Below are 26,822 nucleotides of genomic sequence, written 5' to 3' on the forward strand. Positions count from 1 at the left end.
TTCAGATTATTCCTAACATTTTGGGAATCATTGCTAAAGTTCCCATTTTTTCCACAATTAACCTAAATTAAGAGATAGGCCTATTTGACATTTACGTGTTCTTAAATTCCACACCTTACTCGTTTCAAATGTTCCAATTTAAATACTTGGATTTATTTCCAAAATGTTACAATAATATCCCAAATTATATTATCAAATTGTCTCAAATGTTAAGACAATACTGTATAGGGAGGTTCAATGTCCCAGCTGGGATTTCAATGCCCCAAATTCATTTTTTTAATGCTTGTTCATGCAAGAGAACTCAACTTCCCTTGGAGACTTGTGGAAAATATACATGAATAATTATGTGTTGATTTTCTTCTATTCTACAGAAATAATCACTCTCACTACTGTAATTGTCAAAGTGTGATAGGAGTACCACTAGGGGTACACAGGCTTCCTTTGTGATAAACAACAGTTATAACTATTTGTTTTCAAATATTCTGGTAATTTTTTCATTGAATTTGTAGTTATGTGCTGCACTGTTACAGACCTGCACATATACTGTTGTAAATCTGGTCTGCAAACACTCACGCATATACAAACAACACAGAGTCATAAAGTTAAGTCATAAAACTATATTTATAAATAAAAAGGCATTTCCTTGATAAAAGAGTAGTGTGAAAGACATGGCAAGATTTTTTTTTTTTTATCACTATACATTGCAACAAGACAAACTAAAAATGCTTGGGTTAAGCGATGTAGTGTACAAATGACTTGAACTCGCGGCTCATGTTTCGCATCGTAAAATAAAACTGGCTGTGATCAACTACATATATGAGAAAACATTCTGACAGTAAGAAGAACTGAGATTCTCGTGTTATTTTCTCTCTCATAAGTCAAGCAAACATTTAAGTTTGAACATGTTAACATTTAGTGTTCAAGCCGACTTCCGCTCTGTTTTGTTAGTGAAGGAGGCTTCGAGGCCTTTTTTCCCTCTGCTCATTTCTGACCTGGAAAAGGGGGGGGTACAGGACAAAGAATGTTGAGATAAGGAAGACAGGCAGGAGGGAAGAGCAAAGAGAAAACAGAATGAAAAACATCCATGTCGAAAAGCGCTGAGTCATCCTCTCCATCTGTCTGTTTCCACCATTTCCCTCCCGCTCTTTGTCTTTCTTTGTCACTAACTCTTCCCCACTGAGAGGCGGAAACTGACAGGCGCTTTGGTTCCATCTTAAGTAAAAAAAAAAGAAAAAAAAGGGGGTGGGGTGTTTCTTCACTGAAGAAAGTATGGCCACAACAACTAAGAAGAGAAGCACAAAAGAGGCGGAACATTTTTTCTCACAGCGCACACAACAGAACTGGTTGCATCCATGCTTTTAGGAATTGGAGGCCTCGGAATGCAGCTGCCGCAACCTTCGCCTCCGTCGTCCCGGGACACAAGGCGGCCCCAATCTGCTACGCTTTCATTCGCCCGCCCTGGAACCCGAGTCACATCACGTCGACAAAGAACTCGCCGGCGTTGCCCACTGACATTCGCAGGGACTGGCGCGAGGCGGTGAGCTCGGGAGGGGCCGAGGCCAGCTCCCTGCCCGGGGGGGCGCCGGGGGCGGACGTAGGCAGATGAGGCGGCTGCGGGGGCAAGCCGGGGGGGCCGTAGACCAGGCCTTGCACGTAGGCTAACGAATGGGAGTTGGCGCTGCGGTGGCTCGTTGAGCTGCGGACGCTTCGCTCGCTAGGGGGAGCCGCCGAGCGCTCGCTGGGAGCTCGGTGGCTCCTGATCTCGGGTTCGCTCCCGCTGCCGCCAGATTTCCGCCCCTCGTTCTTGCTGCAGTTTGAGCCGCTGCTTTCTGTGGACAGAGGAGAGGAGGCAGTGACTATTAGCCGCGCGTAAATCATTGACTCCATCTGAGTCACAAACATGAGCTGCTCGCTCACGTCAGGGTGCCAGTAAAAAAGTAAGCCCCACAGATCTGACCTAGTTTTTAACAGATTACATGGTTTCGTTTTATGACTGCACAAAGGCCACTCATTTTTATCCAAGACTTAATGTCTCTTTAATGACTTTAACACAAAAACTGCACGTCATAGAACGCACTATAAGACAGTAGATATAAAAAGTCTACACCACCCCCCTGTTCAAATGCCACGTTTTTGTGAAATGAAAAAAAATGAGACCAAGATAAATCATTTCAAAATATTTTACACCATTACCGTAACCTTTAACTTGAAAATCTCCCAAACGCAAAGCTCAGTAAATAAATACTGCTGTTATTTGAGCAAACTGCTGCAACCACAATGTCTGACTTTCCACCCCTCCGAGTTGGTGGACGGCGGGGGTCTTTGGAGATGTTGGTCGGAGGAAATGTGTTTGCTCCTGACAGAGGCAGGCTATGTTCTTTTAGCCCTTTGAGCAGGTTAAACGTAAACATGCTCCAATTTGTGGATTCAAAGAGTTGACGTCCCACTGGTGTTATACAAGTTGTACTTTATGCAGTGCGGAGCGTTTGTAAAACGTGCGTAATTGACGCCCAGCTAAAGGAGTTTATAATTGCCTACACTCAAAAGTTGAAACTGTAAATGTACTACAAACTATAACAGACAAACAGTTTAATTGTACCCTTAAAAGGTAATAGGACGGATTTAACAATAACAAAACAAAAAATTGCAGTTTTAGTGATATGCTTTTTTTCAGGGCCGATATCAATACTGATTCTTATTAGTCAAAAAGGCCGATAACCAATATTTCAAGCCAATATACATTTGCAATAAAAGAGAAAATATTATTGTCAAAATAAATAAAAATAAAAAACTTTGTTGAAATGCCATTAAGCATGTCTGTTAAAGCATTTCAAATTTTCAACACTGAAGGTTTTTCTTTTAATTTTAAATAGAAGAATAAACAGCTTTGTTTAAAAATGATTTTAAAAAATTGCAGGGAGCTTCCCGTGTTATCTCCATTTTGTTAAAGTAAATAAAAAGTAAAAGACTATCTAAAGTTTTCTCCTGTAGATAATGTTTTCCAAAAATTCTTTAATAAAAAAAAATGTGTAGGGAGTTCCCAGTGTCGGCATAATATTTTATAAAGTAAAGTGGAAATTTAAATAAATACACAAATGAAAATTTCCCTGAGTGAAAATTGCATGCAAATGTAGCTAATGTTGGATTTTTGTCAGGGTTCGTAAAAAGTTTCAAAACATCTTTGCAGACAGTGAAAAATTGTCTGAACATGTTCCGAATTTCTTTGCGACACGTAAAAACGGTCTGTGAATATCTTACAAATCCTGACGAAAACCCCAAATTCGCTACATTCGCAAGCATTCACCGCTCAATGAGATGTCAGTTTGATCAGCCTTCAAATTCGATAATCCGTTTTATCCATCAATTCTGTTTCTGCACTCACCGCTGTGCTGGCTTCCGGCACTGCCAGCAGCTGGCCCACCGTGGAAGGGCTGCGGCAGTTCATAGGGGTGAGGGATAGGGAACTGGTAGGGCAGAGGCATAGGCCAGGGAGCTGCCCCGGGGTGAGGCAGAGGGGGGAGGGTGTCCTGGTCTGAGGCGCCCCCACTGGATCCATCGTGGTCATGGAGAGACAGGTGGGTCATATCTGTCGGGCAAAGAGGTGAGAATGCATGTTTAGCCTGTTTTACTCAACAGCTGTTGACAAATATCAGGTATGAAAACGGGTCGGGTGAAAAAGGCGAGAAGGACTAGGACCAAAATTGTAGTTGTTAATATCAAATCGGGGTGGGGGGTAAGGGATGGCGAGTTATAATGTTCAAGATTTTATGGCGTCAAAAAAAACAGGTTGCGAAAAAAATTAATTTATCGGACCGTGGATGGATGTTGAAAAAACAGCATGTGCTGCATTCAAGTAGGGATGGGTACCTTTCGCATTTAAACCGGTTTGGTTCCAATTGTCGGTGCTGGGGTATCGATACCGGTACTGAACAATACAAATTTTCGGTACTTATTGTTCCGTTAGTTTTTTTGGTGGTAATTAATGTTAATTTATTAAACAATAAATTATTATTAATAATAATAATAATAATAATAACAACATTCACTTGAACAGTCATTTTTCATTAAATAAAATCAAAGTCAGATTCATTATGTTTTACTATATGTCAGATTTTCAGACAAATAATAAAACAATGAATTTTAAACACATGAGCCAGAAGATGGAATAAATAAAAAAAAATCAAGATGTAACATTAATAAAAGTATAAATGATACCATAAATTAATTTAAAAAATAACAAAGTGAGAAGCAAAGTTCTTTACAATGAACAACAAAGAACAAAATGAATCAGTAATACTAGAAACGGACGTTAAATAATTGTATTAGTGCTATTTTGGTTCCTTGTGCAGTTGTTTTTCAAGAACGTGCATGTGCACGTAGCGCGATGAATTTGATCCCAACTTGGAGCGAAATGTCGCAAAAAATGACAGTTGGGAGAGAATATGAATGACAATGAAGAGAATAATTGAGATGTGAGAAATGAGACTGTATCCAACGCGGTACGTAATGTTTGCTAGTGCTACAGGTTGGCCACAAGATTTTGCCGCTTTATCGTTACCCATGAAATTATAAATATAGTATGAGTAATATATTATAACAATGGTTAAGCCACACAACTTCTAACATGATTCAAATCGGTGGGTGAAGACGGACATTTGCTATGTCCGCGTTGTGGTCCGCCACCGAGGAGAGGCAGGCGTGGCGGCGGTGCTACCCGCATATGGCGAGCCGATGGCGGGGACTTCCCAGCGGCCTTAGCACCAAAAAGTCCACGCAGGTGTGGGGCACCACCCTCAAGCAGAGCATGCTAGGAACCGCGAAGCTTCACTCTCGTTTGGCTTGCCGGCGGTCAAATCTCGCTTGCTTATTAACCCAAATCCCAAACACAGAAATACATTTTAGTGTAGCGCGAATTAAATATAGTGCGAGTGGGTGACGTCAGTACGCTGGTTGTGAGTACACTTGCTGCGTTCAAATGCGCCATAGAAAATTACCAACACATCTACTCCGGGACAGTCACAACTTAAGACTTTGGAACATAGCATAGTTTTATTTAACATGAATCTGTGCCGTTTTCGGTACTCATCCAACCCGGGGTTCACTGATGCACTGACTCTCTGGTTATCCACCCCCCCAAAAAAAATATGCTAATAATTCTATTCTCTTATTTTAGTTTAGTATAGCAATAGGTGAAAATTCAATATAATTTTTTTAATTTAGATTGAACATGTTTTACTGTATAGTTCAATTTCACTTACTGCCGCAGAGGTCTCCAAATACATAGTAGCACTGCTCAGAGAAGGTAATTTTGTTGACAGTGTGTCGAATGTAGCCCGCCTTCAACAGGTTGCTGGCATATTTACGCGCTTCTCTGCGATCTGTGAAGCCTTCCACGTGATGAAAGAGCCAGTCCACCACATCGGAGCCTAATGATGACACAAAAGGACAAAACCGTTTCAAGCTCAAAGACGTGGCAAGATTTCCAAAAAGAAAAAGATTTTCCAGACATACCTATAAAGGCGTTAGCAATGGTAATCTTCAGCCACATCCTGTCTCGCACTTCCAGGCCTGACTCTGGACAGGCCATGGCCTTAGCAACTGTTGCCATGTCGCTGTGGATGGACAGGTGGAAGTCGTCGAATCCTAGGAGGACAAGAGAAGATATGTTTTTGAAAAATAACCCCACACGACAATAAAAACAGTGTTCTTGTAGTTGGTGGTCTACTTTAGATCACCAACACAGTACAGCAAACACTTAGGGCCATTTCACACTGCACTTAGCAACAGCGCAGTGTGCCATCTACCAACCCATTCATTGTGTATGAGATGCTGCAGCGCAATTGCGTAATATCCGGCAGCACGCAGGGTGGGCGCCTGCAGTAAGTGGTCGGTGCATTCAAGTTTATATAAAAAAAAAAAAAAAAAAAAAAAAGAATAGTTCCATTCTGGCAGCAGGGCACTAGGACGACACCTCGCCACATCCAATAGGTATCAGGTCGGTTGAAAATGGCAGCAACTTCTGATTTGAGCATTTTAAACAGTACAAATGTTAGCTTAAGATAAAATATAGTATGGTCGAACATACTCACATACTCCTCTAACTCATTATTATAAAGTCAGGCCTTCCGTTGCAACTAGGTTCAAACTGCCACGATATCGCCGTCGTCATGTCACGGTTAGTTGTTGTTGTTTTTTTAGTGTAGTTTAATTTTCACAAGGCATGTTTTGGCCCTTCCATGTTTAAAACCCATGCTAATGGTCAGATGAAGGGGAACGAAACCAAGCCAAAATTTGGAGGAACTCAATGTGTGCATGCATTAGCAAGTAAGTGCCTCAATATTAAGTGTTATTAGAGATTGTAGGTTGTTTATATGCATTGCTGTTATGTACAAAGCACAATAAAGTTTTTTTTTTATTTTATTTTTTTTATGTTGGGACCTTTTTTGTATCGCCAACCTCCCCACAATATTGTGATAATTATCGTATTGTGACCTTCATATCGTGATAATATTGTATCGTGATGTTTGGATATTGTTACATCCTGAGTTCAAACCATCAGGAAAATGCACCAGGCTACTTCTAGTTCGGTTGCTGGGCAACAAATGCCATATATGGGTAACCATGCACTGGGCTGTTATTGCCCAACTGCTGTGGAAACCAATTGCAGTGTGTAAACACCTTTAATCTGCCCACTGATAATTTGAGATTCTCAACCCGCAAACAGAAGTCTTTGTGTGACCCAGACTGTTGACTAGTGAAGAAGTAGCTAGGCTAGCTGTTAGCTAACTCTCACCTTTGCCTTCATTGTTTCTATTTTGACGGCAAATTTGATAAACATTAGAACTTCTTAGGCTATCCATTTGGTGTAATTCTGTCATCTTGAATTCTGATTGGTTATTGAGTTTGTGGCTTGAAAGGAATTTCTATTTTAAATATTTAACATTTTTAAGGTGAGTAATTATCAGCCGTGTCGGCTCATTATTAACGCACCTCATACCACGGAATAAAATTTTATTATTTTGGTTCAGATTGGGGAGATTAATTTACTGTCACAGTTTAAATATTCACATTGTTCCTCTTTCAAACTTGAAATGCATGGGCTGGTCTGCTTTAGAAATCATAATAAATAATATGTGGTTTCCTGTGACCCTTTCTGTATCCGGACAGAAAACCAAGATGGATTAAACTAGTTTTGTTTAACTTGGATTTGAATCCTGACAAAGCCAACTTGAACATTGTGAACTGAATGTCCTCCCTAAAACAGAAATGCAGACATTGCGTTCCTCTCAATCTATTTTTTTGTTTTGTGCAAGGATGATTAAGCGTGTTAGGTTTCGTTTTTTTTGCACTCGTGGGCCCTATAAACTCCCTTTTCGGTCAGTAATTCCTTCATTTCCCTAAATTAAACAACATAATCTTTCTCTCCTAAAAGGCTGCTGGGATTAGTGAGTAGTGGGCAACGATGATAAATAATAAAATAATAATCTGTATTCACATTGTTTTAATCTCTTCATAGTTCAGCTGCTTTCTGAGTAGACACATTATTTACTCAATGTATCAAATGTGTTTTAGGAGTGTGTATTAAACAAAAATGTTTATGCAGTTGTAGCTTTTCATACGATTGCATCACAATGTCTTTTTTTCAATGCATGTAAAACTCTTGGCCCGACATCTTTCACAAGTTCAAGCCTAAACACAGCAACAAAATATTTCCACCCTTAAAACGTACCAAGAAGTCACACAGGGTGGGTGAATACAAATAAAGCTGATCACCCAAGTGTCACAAGACAAATACGATTCATCTCAAAGGACAAAAAATAAAACTGTCCTGAACAAGATTACAGGGAAGATGAGTTGTGAGTTATGGCTGACTTTTGACAAGGGTTATTGTGCAGATGGAAGCTAGCTGTGAGGCTGAACGCCGTAAAACACTGAACGCAGTGAAATCTGGAGCACAGACGAGTTGCTGGAATGCAGTAAGAGGGTTGGGCTCTCCAAGATTTACTAACGCGTCTGAGGGGGATACTGATAGTGATGTGGCTTTATAGGTCTGGGTGTGGAGGAGACAAGGCATTCTAAGTCATATGAAATTCAGATGTTTCAAAAATGGTGGTCCTCCAAGTGTCAATGTGACATAAAACTATGATGCATGCATATTATTCATGCCAGCAGTTTAATAAAACTGTCCATTCATCCATTTTGTCCTCACTATCGAGTGTATTTATAATTCATAATGATATATCACTGTCAATAAACCATTCACTTTGCAATAATAGTACAAATATTACTGTAACACAATTATATACAAATCACTAAACGCATACCAACATGCAACATCTTAATCTTCAGTTTTTTTGTTATTGTTCATATATGTTTTATATTTCTTTTAATAATAATAATAATAATAGATGATAACGGCATTTTGGCCTGTTTTACTGCCACTTCTCTGTATTTATCTCCTGCTCAGAGAGGTAATTCGTATAGCATCTAACCCTTGTACATGGTCCGTGGACTTACGTTCAGTTTCCGGAATGGAGCTGCTAATGGAGGAGCTGGTGGAAGTGATGGTGCTCATGGAGGGGCTCATACCATAGGCAGGATACACCCCAGTCATTGCTGCAGTATGCGACACCCATGCTGCAGGGTCAATGGGTCGAATTGGCTCACCTGGAGGATGAAATGTAAGGTTGGTTGGTCTCAGGCCAAAGTAGACAAAATACTTTGTATAGAGCAGCATTATATATGCTACATCCTACAAGCTATGTCGTGATTACAGCAAGAGATTATCCAATTTCCTTAGAACTTGCTTATTTTTAAATAATGTATCTTTGCTCATCTATCTATATCAGCAACATAGTGTCAAACAACAATTAATGCTCTTCCACTTCCACCACACATCACTATTTTAACATATAAACTCTGTGTGACATTTTTGCTTGGTGTGGTGCTGTGGAATTTTTAAAATGTAAACATGTGCCTTGGCTCAATAAAGGTTGGGCAACAGACAGGGGAAGGGGAAGAAACCAAAAGAAGCACTCACTTCTCGGCAGCGCAAAGCAGCTCCGTGGGTTTGGGTCCCAGCACTTTGCCACAGTTAAAGTTATGGGACTGGTAATAAAAACAGACACAATATTTTGCACATTTAGTGCTACATTAACAATGCAGGACAGGCGTAACATTCATCTGAACAAGCATGCATATTTATTGATGAATATGTGAGCACGCTGAGTTACTGTTACCCGGGCTTGTGCACGATGTCCCTAAGCACGCGAACTGCATCATCATTGCTCATGTTCTCAAAGTTGATGTCGTTCACCTGCATGCAACCCAAAAATAAAGAATGCTATGAACAAGACAAGCAGAGATGTTATGACATAAACTAAAAATGTGAACGTGGCCAGTGAACAGTGAACAGCTATTGTTACTATATCAAATGCCGGTTCGCTTTATAAGTCTATGCTTCTTAAATATTTTTGTTACCCCCACCCCCAGCAAGAAGAAACTATTTCACGCCCCCTAAGTCTCTGCCATGACTATAAATAGTATATTTTGTCGATAAAATTGTTGTAAGTGAAACCCCGCAGAAGAAATAATATATACTCTTTGCATGCTCTCTGAAAATGTGTACCACTGCCACCTACTGTAGTGGATATGCAATTACACATTCTCAGAAAATTCTCAGATGAAAAGGGGCCCACCCCCATTTGAGAAGGACTGGTCTAGGTACTTTTTTTTTTTTTACAAGAAATTAAGGGTATTCGTTATTTTCCATACAATCAAAATTCAAAACATCAAACTAAAAAAAAAAAAAATCAAACGCAGAAGAGATTTCATGTGAAATCAACTCAATAATAAATACAATGGACCCCCACAGACTGATCGATTTGTGGATTTTAGGTTAAAATTGTTTTCTTTTTTTTCAGTTCAAATATAATGGCCGCCTATTATAGGTGAATTTTGACAGTTTGCGTGGCAGCCCGGTTCTTATCCCCTGTGAATAGTGGGGCTCCACTGCATACACACAAGTTACATTTGTATCATAATATTTAGACATGGTTACCAGATATTTTGACCAAGGAAAATCCAACTGCACTGGAATATATTAAAATGAAGGACAAAAACCACAAAGCAAAGCATCTTATAATTCCCTCATATTTTCCATTCCAATTACGACAACACAAATGGGCCCATTGCTAAATTATTTCCGAAAGAGTTATAAAAGTTTCACAGCCTCAGGAACCACAGAAGCATCAGTGGGACTGGCTATATTTCATCTGAATGTGGGAAGCTCAATTGTTTAAAATGGCAACTAATTGCCCCAGCGCTCATTACAAAACGTATCTTTAGTCTGAGATTAACACTCCCAAACTTCCTGGCTTCCATATTTTTGGAACAAAGCACTAGCTGGTAATCATTTTTATATACAGCCATCTTGAGCAAAAATAAAAAAAGGAAAGCTAACACTGACCAAGTCCCAAGCCACAGAAGGTGACATCATTACTGGCAGGGATAAAAAATCTAAGAAGAATAGACATGAGGAAAAAAACAACAATCTTGATGCATCCGTAGAAGAACCACGATGGTCTTTTCTTTAGAAGCTTACTGCTCTAACATAACTTCACCTCAGTTTCTGGCACTGAACACAAACCTGACAGACATTGGCCCACACGCACATTCCTCAACTCCCAGGTACACGCCAACACATTCCCTTTTTACATTCCCTGGGTGCACTTTGCACACACTGTACACAACAAACACAGACACACACCTGCAACAGCATGTCCCCAGGCTCAATGCGTCCGTCAGCAGCCACAGCGCCCCCCTTCATGATGGAGCCGATGTAGATCCCTCCATCTCCTCTCTCGTTACTCTGGCCCACAATACTGATGCCCAAGAAGTTGTATTTCTCTGAAAATATACAGCATATTATTTAATGTTATGACCAACATTGAGTACTGTATGCACACCAAAGTCAGATACAGTGAACCCCCAATTCTCACAGGGATACTTTTATACACCCACCATCAATAAAAAAAAGAAAAAGAAAAATAGTTTAACCACCTGTATGCATTAAACACATTTAAACTAACACTTGAAAATATTCCTTAGCGCCTGTTCTTGCTATTTTGAAACATCTGGCAACTTACCCATGTTGAGAGTAACCGTAATAATGTTGAGCGACATGGTGGAGTCTGTAATGCTGCTGAATGATGACGACTGGACACAAGAACAATAAAAAAAAAAAGGGGGGGGGGGGGGATTGAGACCAGCCAAAAATGTCTATAACTTACTAAGAAAATATGTGGTTGACTTGTGTGGTCTCACCCTGTCCAGATTGGAGGCTTTGGGTTTCCGTCGTCGTCGGCGGTGTCGTCTCATTAAACGAGAGGAACTCTGTTCTGTGGAGCTACTAAACCTGAGAAACAGAAGAGACATGCTGTTCCGCAATCGCCACCTAATATTCAATAAATAGCAAACTTTATAAGAATATCAAACCTGCTGGTAGCGTCGTCATCCTCGGAATCAAAGCAGGAAGTGGACTCCAGCTCGCTGCTCATGAACGAGGAGCAGCTATCGTACTCGGCCCCTCCACGCCCCGCCGGCCGTGACGAGAACCCATTCTGCCTACCACCTGTGGAAGAAACAAAGCATCAGGCGTCAAGTGGGAGAATGTGCTAGTTCGTTGAGACAAGCTAAAGAGATGCGTCCAGAGATCGCATGCACTAGATGTGTACATTTTTATCTGCTGTGTAAATTCTGGTAATGGCAGAAATTAAACAGCTTCCTGACCGTGGTCGCCGTGCTTCCGTCTTGGCTTCTCCCGCTCTCTCCTTTGTGACAGCACAGAGCCCGTCTCCGTGTCGTTGTCCAAACTATCCCGACCGCTTGCTGCTTTCCCACTAGCGTTGTAGGCAGTGCACACAAGGCACAGTTGATGAGAGATGAGGACATAGACATCCATTACATTTATATAATACAGTATTGTACAATTCCTCATACAATCCCTTAACAAATGACTGCAAACTATTGTGCTAAATACAGTGTCTCCAAGAACAGGTATTTTTTTTCTATTTCGTTTCAGGCAGTATACGAACAGACGTGAGGCCATGAGAATGACTGAGGGCCTCATTCACGACAATCAAATGGCATCTTGCTATCACATAGACACAAAATGTGCCATACATTTCAGCACGACGACAAAATTGCTCTATCCTCTTATGTACTGACTGGTAAGAAGGTGGCCGAGAGTCTCCAATGCCACCTGTCCTCTCCAAAGGGGGCGCCGCCTCCAAATCTGCCACTGAACCTGCATCTGTGTGGACGCCGTCTCCGGAAACCAGCTATGAACAAGCAGAGAGGTTCATCCGTCAGAGGGAAAAAGGACAACACCACCATTTACAAATTCAATATCTGAATGGCTTTTATTGTCATCTAGACAAATGTGATAATTGATGTATCAGTAATTGAAATCTTTACCAGCAACTCACAAAAAAGGAAACAACTTAAGTAGTAATTGCATGTTCCCAAAAGAAGACAGTCTTATGAATGGAGGAGTTTGGCAGGAAGATGTCAATTTACTAAAGTGGACCCTGCTGTGTTTTGGGTTGACAGGATATTCCTGGCAACATGAACACAGCATGGCTACCTTTTCACAGTCACGTGAGGTTTAATTGTGTAATTCCATTTGAATGAGATGTTATTCCTTGATTTGCAAATACAAGAATATACAGACAGTATCTCATAAGAGTAATTAATGGTGATTACTAGTTGCAAAAGTAGTCAACGTCCACAAATGATATATTAGGGGAAAGATACACATTTAATCATATTAATTTTAGCATCACAACCATCAAATTGAGTAAAATGAACAATTGCCTAATGCACAGTAGTAACACCACGTGGAATTTGGCTTTATCCAAAGAAGGGGTTTAACGTCAAAGTGATAAATGAGTTGCTTTAGTCATTCAACATTAGCCTTGAGATAAAATGCAAAAAGCCCAGACAGACAAAAATAGAACATTAACTCAGCGTAAGTTTTAACCATTATCCATATTACACGGCATCCTTTGTGCAAGTTCATTATTAACAGAGAGTCCCGCTAGGCCGTGTTAAAAGGGACCTTTATTTATTTTTACGTTAATTTGATTCATTCGGGAGGTTAGTTGATGTACACAAAGACAGCTATGAAAAATAATTGGATGGGCAAAACCAGCTGCCGGCGAAATGTAGCAGGCCAGAGGGTGTTGGCCTGCTGCTGTGCTGTGGTGATAGCAGGCCAAGCCCCTTGGTCCCACGAGGGCCATCAATTAACTCATTGAAACAACACATTGGACAGTGGAGGCAAACAAGCCGACATATTGTAACAGAAATAACATTTTGCGGTCCGTGAAACGTCGAAACAAGACAAGCACGTGCACACGAGATCCTAAGAAAACAACTACCGGTATATACTTTACACTGAAACGACTTGTAGTCATAACCCGATGATCAACATTAACAAGATGTGTTAGCAAATCTATTTTTGCCGTGCTAGCATGAACAACTGAGAGCTCCCTGTGAGATTTAACCGGCTAGTTAGACGCGGTCAGTCTCTTTTTTTTTTTTTTCGACACATTTTGTCCTGTGATTTCACTTGTTGGTAATCCAATTTCAAAGTCAAGAAGGGAGGAAGTGAGGTCTTATCCTGGTAAACAGATGTCTCTTTTGTCATGGAGACAGGAGAATTGTGGCTCAGGACCTCGCAGTGACTCACGACATGCAAGTGCAAGCTTGAATGCGTTGCGTGTATTAACTTGTGTGGCGAATGCCACTCAAGTGGACCAGTGCGAAAAAATTATAGTTGCCAACTAACACGCACACTAACTGAACAGGATTAGGATTTGCTTTACGGAAGCTAAAAAAAAGAATGACGCCCATGGAAACACAACACATCAGGCATGTTGCATGTGCACTGCTGCTGGGTTCATTATGGGCTAATGATATTATCAGGAAGATGCACAGGGCCCAGGAGATGGTTGTGGGCCAACAAATGGAATTCATTTAGCTGCTTTTCCTCACACAAACGCCAGGCACGATCCAGAGAATTGGCTGTGGAGGTCGTTGTTGTATTCCTTTGTTTAGCTTACCTAGCTCGCCGGCCAAATGTGGCACAAAAAGTAGACTGCCGTCACATAAACACTTCATTTTTATGAACAATCAGCCAGAACGGAATGACAGCGAAAATGCTCTTGGACTTGGACAATGAATCCTGGCAACAAGAGGTGGGCGGATACGGAGTTCAAAAGTTTGAACAGTTAAGACAGAAACTCACTGGAGGAACAGATGAGAAAGATGGGACACAAACACACATGCGTGCCTGAGCAACCAGAGCCTGGAATGTTAGAGAGCAACCAAATGACTGAAACACTTTATTACCTCCACCAAGTACAAAACAAAAAGCAGGTGGTTATGTTTTATCTCTGTATGTACAGTAGAACTTCCTAAATTGAATGCCACTGAGGTTGTACCTAAAATCTCCTGGAAAAATAACATTAACTCTTAAATTAACAAAATCATGCAGTCAATCATGCTTCAATATAATGTGTAGCATTTCTGCTCATAGTGATTTAAAATATTAACTCTGCAAGTGTTTTGACTTTGAACATTGTTTGTCGTTTGATGATGACAATAGAAACACGTTTTTCTTCACCACAACAGACCGAAGATGACGCTGGCAGTTTTTTTGTTTTATCAAGAGCAGAATTAAAAACTTTGCTGTTTCCTGCTGCACTAGGACTCTACCATCATCTGGCATTAATGTTTGTTTTTTGTGGAGGTTTGCACTCTGCTGAGTGTTTGACTCTTGTTGTCTCTCCAGCTAGACTTTTCCATGGTGAAACCAGTTAATGTCCATGATTTACGCCCACACAGTAAAAGTTTGAAAGGATCTTCTATTGTAAGCGCACACACAGTGACACGGCTGCCGCTAATGTGGTAATTCAGAACTTGAAAAATGATCCAATGGATGCATTTCAACTTACCCATGACACCACACGTCCATTAAAGCAGGGCAGTTTTGCATTGTCGTCTGATATTTCCTCTTTTACCACCCTGCAAAGCGAACAAAGCTGGGTTTCAGTAAACTTTTACAGAGACAAAAACATGCTCAGTGTAAAAAAATCTGAGACTTGTTTCAAGGCAATAGAGACAGGCAACCACGACAGACGTTAGTGGGACAACCTGATTGAATACCGAGCTCACTACATCAGTGGTTCTTCAACTTTTTACACAAAGTATTGCCTAAAAAAACAATTACCAAAATCATAACTACAACTTAAATGATTCTATTCATTTGTGGACCCCTAGAGTGAACTTTCGTACTAACAGTGCTACTTGTATTACACTTAGAAGATAAAGAATATAGAATCATATCTTTACACAATTGTGTACACAAGATCAACGACAGATAAATTATGTTGACCGCCTGTTGATGATATCGGTGCAGTTTTATTTAACTTTGGTTGCCAACACATTAATCCCAGATTTACATTTAGCTGCTTGATATCTAAACAACATCTGCATTGGATTAAGTGCTAATCCACAATAACCACAGAAATGGCATGGAATAATCTTCTGTTTGAGACAACTGGATCTGATCTCGCAGCCTTCTACCAAGAATTTTCCTGCCTGACGGCTTGCTATTTCTTATTGTGGTACCGTTTTGACTCGCAGGTGTATTTACACTGTATCTCTTTACCTAGCAGTCCTTTGCTAATGTGCTAATTTGCTGCTCCGCCCTTATTTGAATTTGACCAAAAACAACTCGAGAAAACCTGGCTCAAGTGTTTAAAATACAACTTTGCTATTCGGAAGCCACAGTCTGGTGGAACGTTAACATATACACTTTTTCCAGTTTGAACACAAAAGGACTTGGCCATAAATCTGCCAGAGTGATGAACGGTACATTCCTAAATCCAACTCTGCATTCCTCTGACTAATGGACAACAACAGCAGCGGCCTGGTGGACAAAGTAGCTCAGGCTACAAGTTACCTCTTGGACTTTAGCCTGTTAGCACGAGCTGGCCGTACATGTTCCCCGGGTGCTGACAAAGGTGACGCTCATAGTTAGTCTTCAGGGTTTGTCAACCCACAATTTCACCTGGGCTCATAAAGCTGGAAAATGTTGTCCGAGCTTCTGGAAAGCTGTTTGAGCATGTATTTGATATCCTTGATATCAATCTTAAGGTCTGTGTACTTGTACACTGTTTATCCTCACTAAGAGAACTTTAGCATACTAGTGAGGAAAAACTGTGCGCTCGTCGACAACTGCGTCCTACTAGTACCAGCACTAGTAGTGACATAAAATTCCTACTACTAACAGCTAACGCTTCAAAGGGAGAAAAATATCATTCGTGATACAATTGTTCTAATAGTGCACCCTAGTCATTCTATTAGTGTATTGCTGTCATTATACTAGTGCACAGAAATGGCAGACATTGGTAGTGGCAGTAGGGGGGGGGGGACTTTACATTTGTTTGACAGTCATTCTACTGTGTGCCATCGTCGTTCTACTAGTATGCAGAAATGTCACAAAGTGGAAGGCAATACTGAAATTTCTCCTACTAGCGATACATGATGATTCTGCTAGTGCAGAAATGTTACTAGTGGAAAGTTGAAAAAACATCACTAGTATTAAGACAGTTATTCAACTAGTGTGCTGTAGTCATTCTACTACAGGATAAAAATGTCACTAGCGGAAAAATATTAGTAAAACAGTCATCCTAAAACATCACGAGTCGTCCGTTCTACTAGTGTCATGGATTTTACAAGGGGTGGAGGAAACTGGCACTAGTAGGAGAGTTGTTTTACTAGTGGGCAGACAAAGTAGTAGTGCCTACTAGTGCATTTAGAAGTAATATAGTAATGAAAGGCAGCAAGTACTGAGGGGTAAAACGTCGCTACAGTCGTTCTATTAATGTGTAATCTTACTAGTGATGACCAAAAAATAAGCGTACTAGTACGTTGACAATTCAGCACACTAGTAGAATATCGAATAAACGCTCGAACGGCTTTCCATTTGGGCCTGCTGGACAAACTACCGATGACGTTAGCCTATTAGCATTAGCTCCCCATACATATTCGCCAACTGCTGACATGAGTGACGCTCGTAACTGGTTATTTCCCAGCGCTTATCAACCCGCTCCTAAACAAAAGGCTTTTAAATCTTGTTGGGAACTTTCGCGCCGGGTGCTCCCGAAGCTGCCAAAACCCAAAATAGGTCGGAGTTACGATCAGCTACGAGCCGCGTAAGGTAGCCTCACGAGCAATGTAAACAAACGGTATGGACGCTAAAGAGACGTGCTAGCCGCTAGCGGCTAACAAAGGAAAGCTAAAGCAAGTGGTCGACGGCCAGGTGAAGTGATGACAAGCCAGCTGGCTGCTCCGTTGAGAAGTCTCGCAGCACTATTAAATCCACAAGAATGGCAGTCTAAAAACGACGTTAAATCAAGTTATATAAACAGTTACCCGAAGTCATCGTCCATAGATTTGAAGAAGAACTTGTAATTGGGCTTTTTGAGGACATTTTTGAAGTCTGCCAAAGTGACTTTGTCCGCCGGCACAGACAGTTTCACCAGATAGGGTGTCTCCTGCTCGTCGAGGTGGTAGATTATTTTGGTCTCCCCCATCTCGGAGTGCGGCTGAGGCGAAGAAGCAGGCAGGGCGCATTAAGCCGAGGGCCCCGGCAGGCTCCCTCTCGGGCCCCGACTCCCCGTGGCGCAAGCGGCGGTTGTGCCGTGGTCCCTCCCCGGCTCTCCCTAGCACGTCCGATTCGGTTGGCTCTTCTACGCCAGCTCCCAAAAAATGGATCCTTATTCCACCGCGAAGGGTTCGTACATTTTACACAAGCTGCGTTGCGTTATTTTCGGTGTGTATTTAACTTGCGACAATGCTAGAAAAGCCTGAAAATGAGAAAGGTAGACGAGGATACTAAAAGAAAAAGAAAAAAAGTCGCTCGTCTACTCTGCAGCTGCCAAGCTCGGCACTCTCGGCAGTTTGGTTGCACACGAAACTGCACCAAATCATCCAAGGCTATCTGGAAGGGATGCCACCTACTGGAGAGGAGGAAAACTGCAAGCAATACGTTGATGGCGTTTCAGCACTTTTGTTGCTAGGTATAGCAACTTCAAAACCACCCACGCAAACGCTTTCTTCATAATTCACCACAGTGCAACTTATCTACTTAAAAAATGTAAAGCGTGATTCAAACCCAAAAGGCACGTCTTTTACCTCTAAATGATACAGAAAGAACAGTCAGACAGTCGGCATTTGTGATACTACTTTCCGTATTTCTTTTTTTGTTGCTATATTTACTTTACGACCACAAAAACGAATACGGATACAAATATGTACAGTAAATATCAATAGAAAAATCATATAATGCGCTGTTTATTATTCTTATAAAAAATGCAGTAAATTAACCAGTTTCAACTATTAAGTCTCCATTAGCAATAATTGTTATAGATTTAAGAATTAAGAATAAACCGAGTTTCACATTTACGTGGGTCAAATATTTCTCTATTCCATGACTTCACAAGCTTAAAATAGATTTGAAAATACATTTAACAATTTACACAGAAGCACAGGGACAGACTTGACATGCGACCTCCGAGTAGATTTGTTTAAGAGGAATTAATTATGCTGCTGCAGTTATTTCTCTTTGTTGTGGTTTTAAGGACTGCCATACAGCATCCCTGGTAAGGCATTTCTATGCCAACATTTTTGCAATGAGATTAATAAAAAACATGAGATGTAATTTAAGTAGTTCCTTCACTAGGCTCCCACCAACAATGCATTTGTGACCATACGGAATTAATTCACATGTGAATATGTACAGCAACCGCAGTTTATTGGACTGAAAACACAATTGGTTTTCATCATAGATGAGGCAAAAATAATCATGACAACATATAGGTCAATATAATAAAGTGAAATCATCTACAACAGTCAATATATGGTGTACAAAATGGAGTGAGAAATACAGGCAGACATGCTGTCTACTATTCCTCTCAGGATAAACCATTACTGAGCTCATGGTCATCTATTTCAATCTGTTGGTGGACAATACAACATTTTTAAGTACAAAAAGGGAGCAGGGGTGTTTGGTCTCTGTTTTTAAATAAGCTCCAAGGTGGTCGACAGCAGAATTGGTGGAAGATTTCTAATCCTCTAGAAAGTCATCATCCAGATTAACATCACTGGTGTCGATGTCATCTACCTCCAAATTGTCAAGGTCAATTTCCAGATCTTCCAGGACCTGCGCAAATACCCATCATTTTTTGAACAGCTCATCAATACAACCAAATGCCAATCTTCAACCAAAATATAATAAATCAGAGCATGCCATAGAACATTTCTACCGTATCATTTTCCAATTGAGAGAACGTGGGGATTTCCTCCTGCGTCGGTGGAAGGACAGTTTCAGGCTCTGAAGGCATAACTGCAGACTCCGCTGCAACTACAGGGGCTGACACTACAGGAGATTCTTCACATGCCTCTGTCTGCAGAATACGAAATTATATTCAGTAACCCAGTTGCTAAAAAAAAATGCAATTAAAACTCCCAATCAAAAGGTGTCCTCGAGTGGTTGGATAATGTGTACAAACCTCAAAAGCAGAAAGCTGAAGCATCCCTTTGGGTTCATATCCTTGAGCCTCCTCTAGAATATTCCTGTCTTCATTTAGCTGAAGGTAAACATTAAGAGTTGGTTAAAAACACACACCAACAAGTTTAAAATTAGTTACTTTAAGCATCACTTTAATTGTATTGTGTCAACTCACAGTGACTAGGGGATAGTCCGTGGCGGGTCTGGTGGCGCCTGAGCAACTCTGTCTGAGGTAATCCTCAGCTGCAAATGCTTCTTTCAGACCAGGAAACAGGTTTTCATATTCTGTAGGATCTGCTAAAGATTCAGCAGCCTACACCGCAAAGACGTTGCCATTATTTTAACAGATGTGAGTTAAGTCATTGAAATCAGATGTGATAACCACTCAAATTAAACCTGGGCTCAAATTTCCCACCGCACTTACCTTCTGGTTAACCTTGGCCAAGTTTTCCCTCCATAGCTTGACCACACGGGATACCTGGCTGGGCAGGTATGTGCGAGCCAGGAATGCAGCTTCAGGTAGGCGGTTGGTTCTGATCAAAAGCTCTAAACATTGATCCAGTCTATGAAGAAATGAAACATTTACACTGGTGATCTTGACCACTACATCAGGATCCTTCGGTTACATGTAGTACTTACTTCCCCTGCAGGAAGTAGGTCATGAAAGCCACATTGTTCTTGCCATCCCTTTCGGCACCCTCGGCCAGCTTGCCCACCATAGGGGCGTTACCCGAGGCGGTGGCGAGGAGGAGCAGGCCGCCGTAATCCTGTGCATGATGCAGACACTCCTGGGCCAGGCCAAATTGACACTTACTAATGGCCAGCTCTGCCAACTGCTTCCACTTCTGCTCCGACTAAGAGGGGCAACGAAAGACGCATGTAGGTCAATTCAGAACGTTTACAAACAATAGGCGCCACGATGTTAAACATTCAAAGTCAAACTATGCCGGTGGAAGAGAAGAAATAAAAGTGACCTAGGAATTTTTCAAGATAGGCGCCATCATTTGGCTGATTATTTGGTTAGACCTGCGAGCAAAATAAATAAATAAAAAATTCTAGATACAAGCACGGTATGGTGCCTGGAACGGCATTTCCACTAGAGATGCAAGTATGTGACGTTATGAGCGTGGCTGCTGAACAAATTATCAAGTATCTAAAAGGCACAACTCTATTCTTAAAAGAGGTAAAGCACTCAAATTACCTCTGCTTCTACAGCTAGCTGGTAGGCAATCTTCAACTCTCCCAGCTGCAAGGCTAGCTCAAACCTGTGCTCAGGGTCTGTGGACACAGCTAACGCCTGCTGCTTGAACCCCTAGGAAACCAGAAGGGAAAAACAACAACAACTTTAGCATGGTAATAAGCACAGTCGAAGCCATCAATCGAACTAATAACAGGTCATCCGTATTGGTAATGGCAGTCAATGCAGTGCGTCCTGACCTGTTTTTCCAGGAAGTGGGCCACTCTGGTCCGTTGCTCTTTAGGAATTGTGGGCAGCACCTTGTCAGCCATCCCAAAGTCCCTCCTCATGACAGCAGTTTGATACTCCAGAACTGAGACCAGGAGGGAGTAGCTGACAATGTTGAGCTCCTTGTCTCCCAGGTACAGGCGGTCATCTTTGGGTATGTAACCCAGTAAATACATGGTTCTGCATAGAAAAGGGGCATCTTCCATGATGGAGCGGTTCTGTGTAATTACTTGACATACAATTGTCATTTGTCTTGAAAATAAAGTTTAAAAGTGAAAATCAACCATAAACATTTCTTAACAATAATATGTTGTCTGTGACCTCACTAGTCTAAACATGACATTCTGACTAATATTACATTTGTGGAATATGAGTTAAGCAGCAAAATCCAGCCGTTTTTATCCATCTAAGGGGACGGCCAATTTGCCACTTGCTGTCGACTGAAGATGACATCAATGCTGCTCAGGGCTCAGGCAACGATCAATCTCAGCTGAACTGTGACTGGTTGTTACCTGAGACCAGCTGAGCTGTGATTGGTTGTTACCTGAGAAACATTGATGTCATCTTCAAATCGACAACAAGCGGCAAGATGGCCGCACCCTGAGATGGATAAAAAATGGCTGCATTTTGCTGCTTAACACAATATCAACCAGAATATCATATTTAAACTAGTGGGGCTGCATAGAACATATGGTCAAAAAATTTTTTTTTTGGGGGGGTTGGCTTCCCATTTAAAGGTTGCTTGAGATAAATATCAGACCTATCCAGGTGAGCAATAGTGACGATCTCTCCTCCTACGAAGTAATTCAGTCTGTTCACAGAGCTGGTGTAGATGAAGCAGTCACCAACCCAGAGTCCGGTCTTCACAATCTCCTGGATCTCTCCTTGGACCTGAACCAAGAGAAAATCCATGAAGTTACAAATGTAATGTATGAGTCTGTAGCATTTTGTGAAATCTGAGACACTTTATGAGTTTTTTCACACCCAAGTGTTCCCACATCCTGTACTTCAGATTTTTAAGCGATTGTTTAATAGCTTTTACAAAGGCAAGTCAGAACTGAAAATAACTTTGTGTGCCTTTTGTGTAGTACCACGTTGTGCAGCAACATGCCTGGCAGCATTAATTCTAATGGAAGAGATGCAGTGCAATAAACCTGCTGACAAAATGGCAAAGGTACACAAACCTACAAATGGGCGCTCTAATGCTAATCACGATGGCTAATCATTTAGCATAGGCTAATTTTGTTGGTGCTTAATAATGCTCATGCACAAAAGATAACTACTAGTAGTTATATCTACTCGATGTAAACTCATGTAGATACAGTATAATGATGTATGAGTCAACTAAATGGTGCTTAGTGTTTGTTTACCTTAATTGGTAATCACTAGCACGGTAATGCTAATCGCGATAGCTAACCGTTTAGCTGAGGCAAATTTTGTTGGTGTTAAATAATGCTCATGTACAAAAGATAACTACTAATTATCCACTCAACTCATGTAAATATAATGATGTACGAGTGAACTAAAGGGGTGTTAGTGTTTTTACCTTAATCGCTAGCACGCTAATGCTAATCGCGATTGCTATTGTTTAGTATTGGCTCATTTTGTCAGTATTTATTAATGCTTATGTACAGAAGATAAAATGAGTAGTATATCCACTCAATTCAACCTTAGTGGATTAACCAAAAATAAAAAATATTGCGATTACATGATGGAATAATCTATTTGACAAAGATTCGATAGTGACAGCCCTACACAAACCTCAAACGCATCCTCAATTCCGTCCTCCGTCACGCCTTCATTGTTCTCCTGTGAGGCAGCGACTTTATCGGCCATGTAGCGAAGGATGAAGAAAGACTCTTCGGTAGCGATGCAGGCCAACTCGCCAGAGTCGGACCAGAAGATCTGCACACAGGGAAATTAAAATGGAGTGACGCAAAAGGTGAGGTAAGAAAGGTAAGAGTACATAGCGGAGGACTTACGTGTTTAGGTTGGATCTCAATGCGGCGGATCAGCTCGGTGTTCTCCCAATCATAAAACGCCAGACCATTCACTGACCTCACCCCGAGCAAGAAACCACCGTAGATACCTGCAGAGTCCAAAAGAAAGAACACATTGTTTTGTTTCGTTTTGGCCACTAACTGTATTTCAATAACCCATTGAACTTTGAAATTACCTTCAGCTCCAAAGTCAGGCTTAAATGATTTCTTTTCCTTGAAATTCTTGAATATTTTCACAACACTGTTGCTCTCTCTAATGGCATACCTGTTAAAATGTGAAGAGGCACATCAACAAACAAGACACTGAATAAAATGTTTTGTCATAAAGCATCCCAGCCAGACTTGTAAGTGAACACTTACTCAGATGAGTCATGTGCCCACACAAACTCCTGTGCCGAGCCGAAGCTTTTATTCCTCAGAGCCATGGCAGTATATATGATGTACTCGCCATCGCCACACACCACAACAAACCTACAAATGAGAGCGCAAAATGAGAGCAGGTTGCTCAGAGAGGCTGAAACTGTTGGTGCACTTGTAGCTTACCTCCCATTGGGGTTATGCTGAATAGTTTGAGGGTATATTTCACAGCTGCCCATGTCTTTCACGGCCAGTGGGAGCCTCTCTCCATCCTTAATCTCAGCATCACCCATCGCCTTCAAATTGGCTTGCTGGATTTCACTGTGCTTGGCCCAGATAATCTTGCCGCTGGTGTCCATTGACATGGCCGGCTCCTCACGCCCCACCTGCAGAAAAATGAAACATTACAATTTAAAACTAGTAACAAAAACATTGGGTGAAGGAATTAAATGACATTTCAATTGATTCTTTGGGAAAATTTGATAAATTCATACTATAAATTTTTTTTGCTGGGGTAGAAATACATAACTTTATATGCTATTGGTTTGATAACAATTTTAACAAATACAGTCCTGTACTCACTTTGATAATGATACTGCCTTCATCATAGCCCAGCGCAACATTGTTGGAGCCCCGGAGTCCGCATACGCACCAAACTCGCTCCATGCCATAGTTGAGGGTGCTCTCCAGCCGGTACGTGCTCGAGTGCCAAATACGTACCGTACCTTCAGTGAGAAGAGATGCCATACAAAGCAAAGTTCAGTAAAGATGAACGAGACCTGAAAGCAGAACACAGGATACATTCCAGCTCACCATCTTCGGACCCGGTGATTATTATTGGCAGCTCTGGGTGGAAGCTGACACATGACACGTTCTGGGCATGGCCTTCCAACGTTTGAACACAGGTCTTGTTCTGGAACAGAGGTGACAGATATTACAAGAAGATGTAACAAAGTAATGAATAGAAATTAATAATAATAATAAATCGCATTTATATAGCGCTTTTCATGTATTTAGATAACTCAATTAACTGTTGAATTCCACTTCTTAGCTTGGGGTTAATAAAACAAAAACAATAGCAAAATACAATGTTGTACCTGGTAGTCCCAGATTTTGACCTGGCGGTCATCAGCACCTGATATCAGGTAGGGCTTGTCTCCGCCACTGTAATAATCAATACAATTAACCCCCTTTTCATGGCCTTCCAAAGTAAAGTTAGGAGACGATGAGCCCAGCTGCCAAACCTGAAACAACACAAGGACAAGACTAAATGAGCTTTAACAGCTCATTGGCTCTTTAATGGAACAACATGGAAGATTTCTATATATTTTTTCACTTTTTAACTATTACACTGGATCTCTTGATGAGATCATGCATGTATACCTAATGGATGAGCAGTAAGAACCAGATCTCACCTTAATAGTCCTGTCAAGAGAGGCGCTAGCAAACTGATTATTGTCCTTTGGGTTGATGACGATCTGCATGACATAATGCGTGTGACCCTCAAACACTTGGCTGCAGGACCACTTCTTGTCCCAGTCCCACAGCTTGATCAACATATCATCTACACAGAGATGGGGACAGTGTTTAACAAGTGCACTGCTGGATAAATACATTTGTACGATTGGTGGTGTTATTTACAAGAACCAGCATACCGCTGCTGGTGAGGATGTAGGGCTGGGTTGGGTGGACGGCGATGCAACGGATGTAGTCGGAGTGGGCTTCAAACATGTGAACACGCTCCAAGGTGTTGTAGTTAAACACACGGATCTGCATGTCATCCTACAGACAGACAGACAGACAGACAGACAGAGAGAGAGAGAGAGAGAGAGAGAGAGAGAGAGAGAGAGAGAGAGAGAGAGAGAGAGAGAGAGAGAGAGAGAAACTTTTTTTTAAAATTAATAATCATAAGCACCAAGCTTCATGTCGTTACTCGTTTGCTTTTTTTTTTTGTCGCTAAAAGAGTGTTACAACAAGTTACTCACTGCTCCTGTGATGACCCAGTTCTTTCTGGCCACGAATTTGGATGCTCTGACGGGGAGGTCGCACACCTCAAAAGTCTTCACCAGAGTCTAACAAAAAACATTTCAGATGTTTAATTTTCAGTTGAATCAACCGTGTTAGTCTAACATCTACAGAGCTTATGCTCATGCATTGGTTACTGTACCTGTGTTTCGTGGTTCCACACACAGACGCTGCCGTTGTACAGACTGGCTAGCATCCATGGCTCGGTTGGATGAAGGTCCACACTCTTCACACGGTCAGACCTGGCTGTCAACCTGCGCTTAATGTCAAGCCTCAGCGGCTGAAAAATTGGGGACACAATGTCGTTTGTTGTGCACACACTTGATCACGTTAAAAAGCATTTACAATTACGAAACTAAGAGTCATGCTGCAGAACGATTTAACGCACGGATCATGCAGCTAATTAGGTTTTGTATACCTACTGGATTTTAACCTTCACATCAAGTCTTTCGACAAAATTAAACGATTAAACAACCAAAGTTTTAATCAGACGATCTTCAGCACACCAGCTAACTAGCCGCTAAGATGCTACCTAGAATGTCTTGTTGGATATTTTCGCCAAACAAGACAATCAAATCAGCACAGCAAAATAATACCTGAGGAAGTAAAATGCTATAATGTACTTTAAGTCTTACTCACCATTTTTAATCACTGTTTCTTCAACACAAGATTAGTTAATAGTGTTGAGTTATCCAAATGTTGCGATTTCAGTGAACAGCACTAGACACTGACGTGGAACTTCCGGGAAGACCTCAGCCGATTCTCGCGAGAGTTGGGAGTTAGAACAGTCGATGTGACGTGGCGGATAGCTGTGGCGAGTATAATATTCGGGGGGGAAATGCAAATAAAACTGTAATATGTGCATATTTATGAATTGATAGATAAATAAGATGCGCCATTTCTGGCATTTAGTGCCTTTCCCGTCCTCGAAGATGTTTTTTCATTATTTAGCTTAAAATATATGAATAGCTTTTTACAAAAAAGCTCCTAATATGAGCACATACAACTAAAAACAAATGCATGGAAAAAAAAACATTCGGGATGTGACGTCACCCTTTTGAAGGATCTTCGATGAGCAAAATTTGGCGAGTAGTGTTACTTTTTGTGTATGCTTAGTTTAAAGTTTTAGGATGTTAACCTGTATGTCCTGATTTTTAATTTATACCCTGTAAATCTAAATTATGATAAATTACGACTACATGCACTACAAATTCCAAATACTGAGTTAATTTTTTTTTTGGTTCAGGTAATGAGCTAAACTATATATACATTCATACACACACACACACACATGGTAGCCATAGCCTATATATACTGTCGATTCACATAAGCA

The 26,822-nt window shown here is 41.1% G+C and overlaps 2 protein-coding genes across 2 annotated transcripts; both read right to left on the reverse strand.

The window, feature by feature from the left end:
* Positions 1–602: 602 nt before the first annotated feature.
* dvl3b (dishevelled segment polarity protein 3b) lies at positions 603–18,055 on the reverse strand. The gene is made up of 15 exons (XM_086080678.1): positions 17,506–18,055; positions 15,021–15,090; positions 12,229–12,341; positions 11,791–11,900; positions 11,497–11,632; positions 11,326–11,416; positions 11,148–11,217; positions 10,769–10,908; positions 9,240–9,316; positions 9,041–9,108; positions 8,518–8,667; positions 5,512–5,643; positions 5,259–5,426; positions 3,383–3,586; positions 603–1,829 (listed from the first exon to the last, which is right to left on the reverse strand). Exons 1-15 carry the CDS (start codon positions 17,664–17,666, stop codon positions 1,471–1,473), a joined length of 2,049 nt encoding a protein of 682 aa, XP_085936804.1. The 5' UTR covers positions 17,667–18,055; the 3' UTR covers positions 603–1,470.
* An 814-nt stretch (positions 18,056–18,869) lies between these two features.
* Positions 18,870–26,256, reverse strand: copb2 (COPI coat complex subunit beta 2). The gene is made up of 22 exons (XM_086087867.1): positions 26,129–26,256; positions 25,632–25,769; positions 25,450–25,536; positions 25,120–25,246; positions 24,880–25,028; positions 24,562–24,708; positions 24,278–24,377; positions 24,047–24,189; positions 23,651–23,850; positions 23,468–23,578; positions 23,284–23,372; positions 23,090–23,196; positions 22,869–23,012; positions 21,868–21,998; positions 21,080–21,287; positions 20,844–20,954; positions 20,282–20,496; positions 20,067–20,205; positions 19,818–19,955; positions 19,644–19,721; positions 19,398–19,538; positions 18,870–19,294 (listed from the first exon to the last, which is right to left on the reverse strand). Exons 1-22 carry the CDS (start codon positions 26,129–26,131, stop codon positions 19,199–19,201), a joined length of 2,802 nt encoding a protein of 933 aa, XP_085943993.1. The 5' UTR covers positions 26,132–26,256; the 3' UTR covers positions 18,870–19,198.
* Between the last annotated feature and the right edge of the window lie 566 nt (positions 26,257–26,822).

Source organism: Leptonotus elevatus, chromosome 1 (genome assembly GCF_054856555.1).
Source record: "Leptonotus elevatus isolate MCC_2025b chromosome 1, RoL_Lele_1.0, whole genome shotgun sequence".
Classification (NCBI taxonomy): Eukaryota; Metazoa; Chordata; class Actinopteri; order Syngnathiformes; family Syngnathidae; genus Leptonotus; species Leptonotus elevatus.

Bases quoted from the DNA above. Each gene is read 5' to 3' on its own strand.
- copb2 (XM_086087867.1), bottom strand. The intron at 23,373-23,467 runs GTAAGTGTTCAC...ACATTTTAACAG, and splicing joins TGGGCACATGACTCATCTGA to GTATGCCATTAGAGAGAGCA. The intron at 20,497-20,843 runs GTAATTTGAGTG...TGCCCCTCTTAG, and splicing joins AGCTAGCTGTAGAAGCAGAG to TCGGAGCAGAAGTGGAAGCA.
- dvl3b (XM_086080678.1), bottom strand. From the start codon at position 17,666: ATGGGGGAGACCAAAATAATCTACCACCTCGACGAGCAGGAGACACCC. The intron at 11,218-11,325 runs GTGAGACCACAC...TCTTGTGTCCAG, and splicing joins AAGCCTCCAATCTGGACAGG to TCGTCATCATTCAGCAGCAT. The intron at 5,427-5,511 runs GTATGTCTGGAA...TGTCATCATTAG, and splicing joins CATTGCTAACGCCTTTATAG to GCTCCGATGTGGTGGACTGG.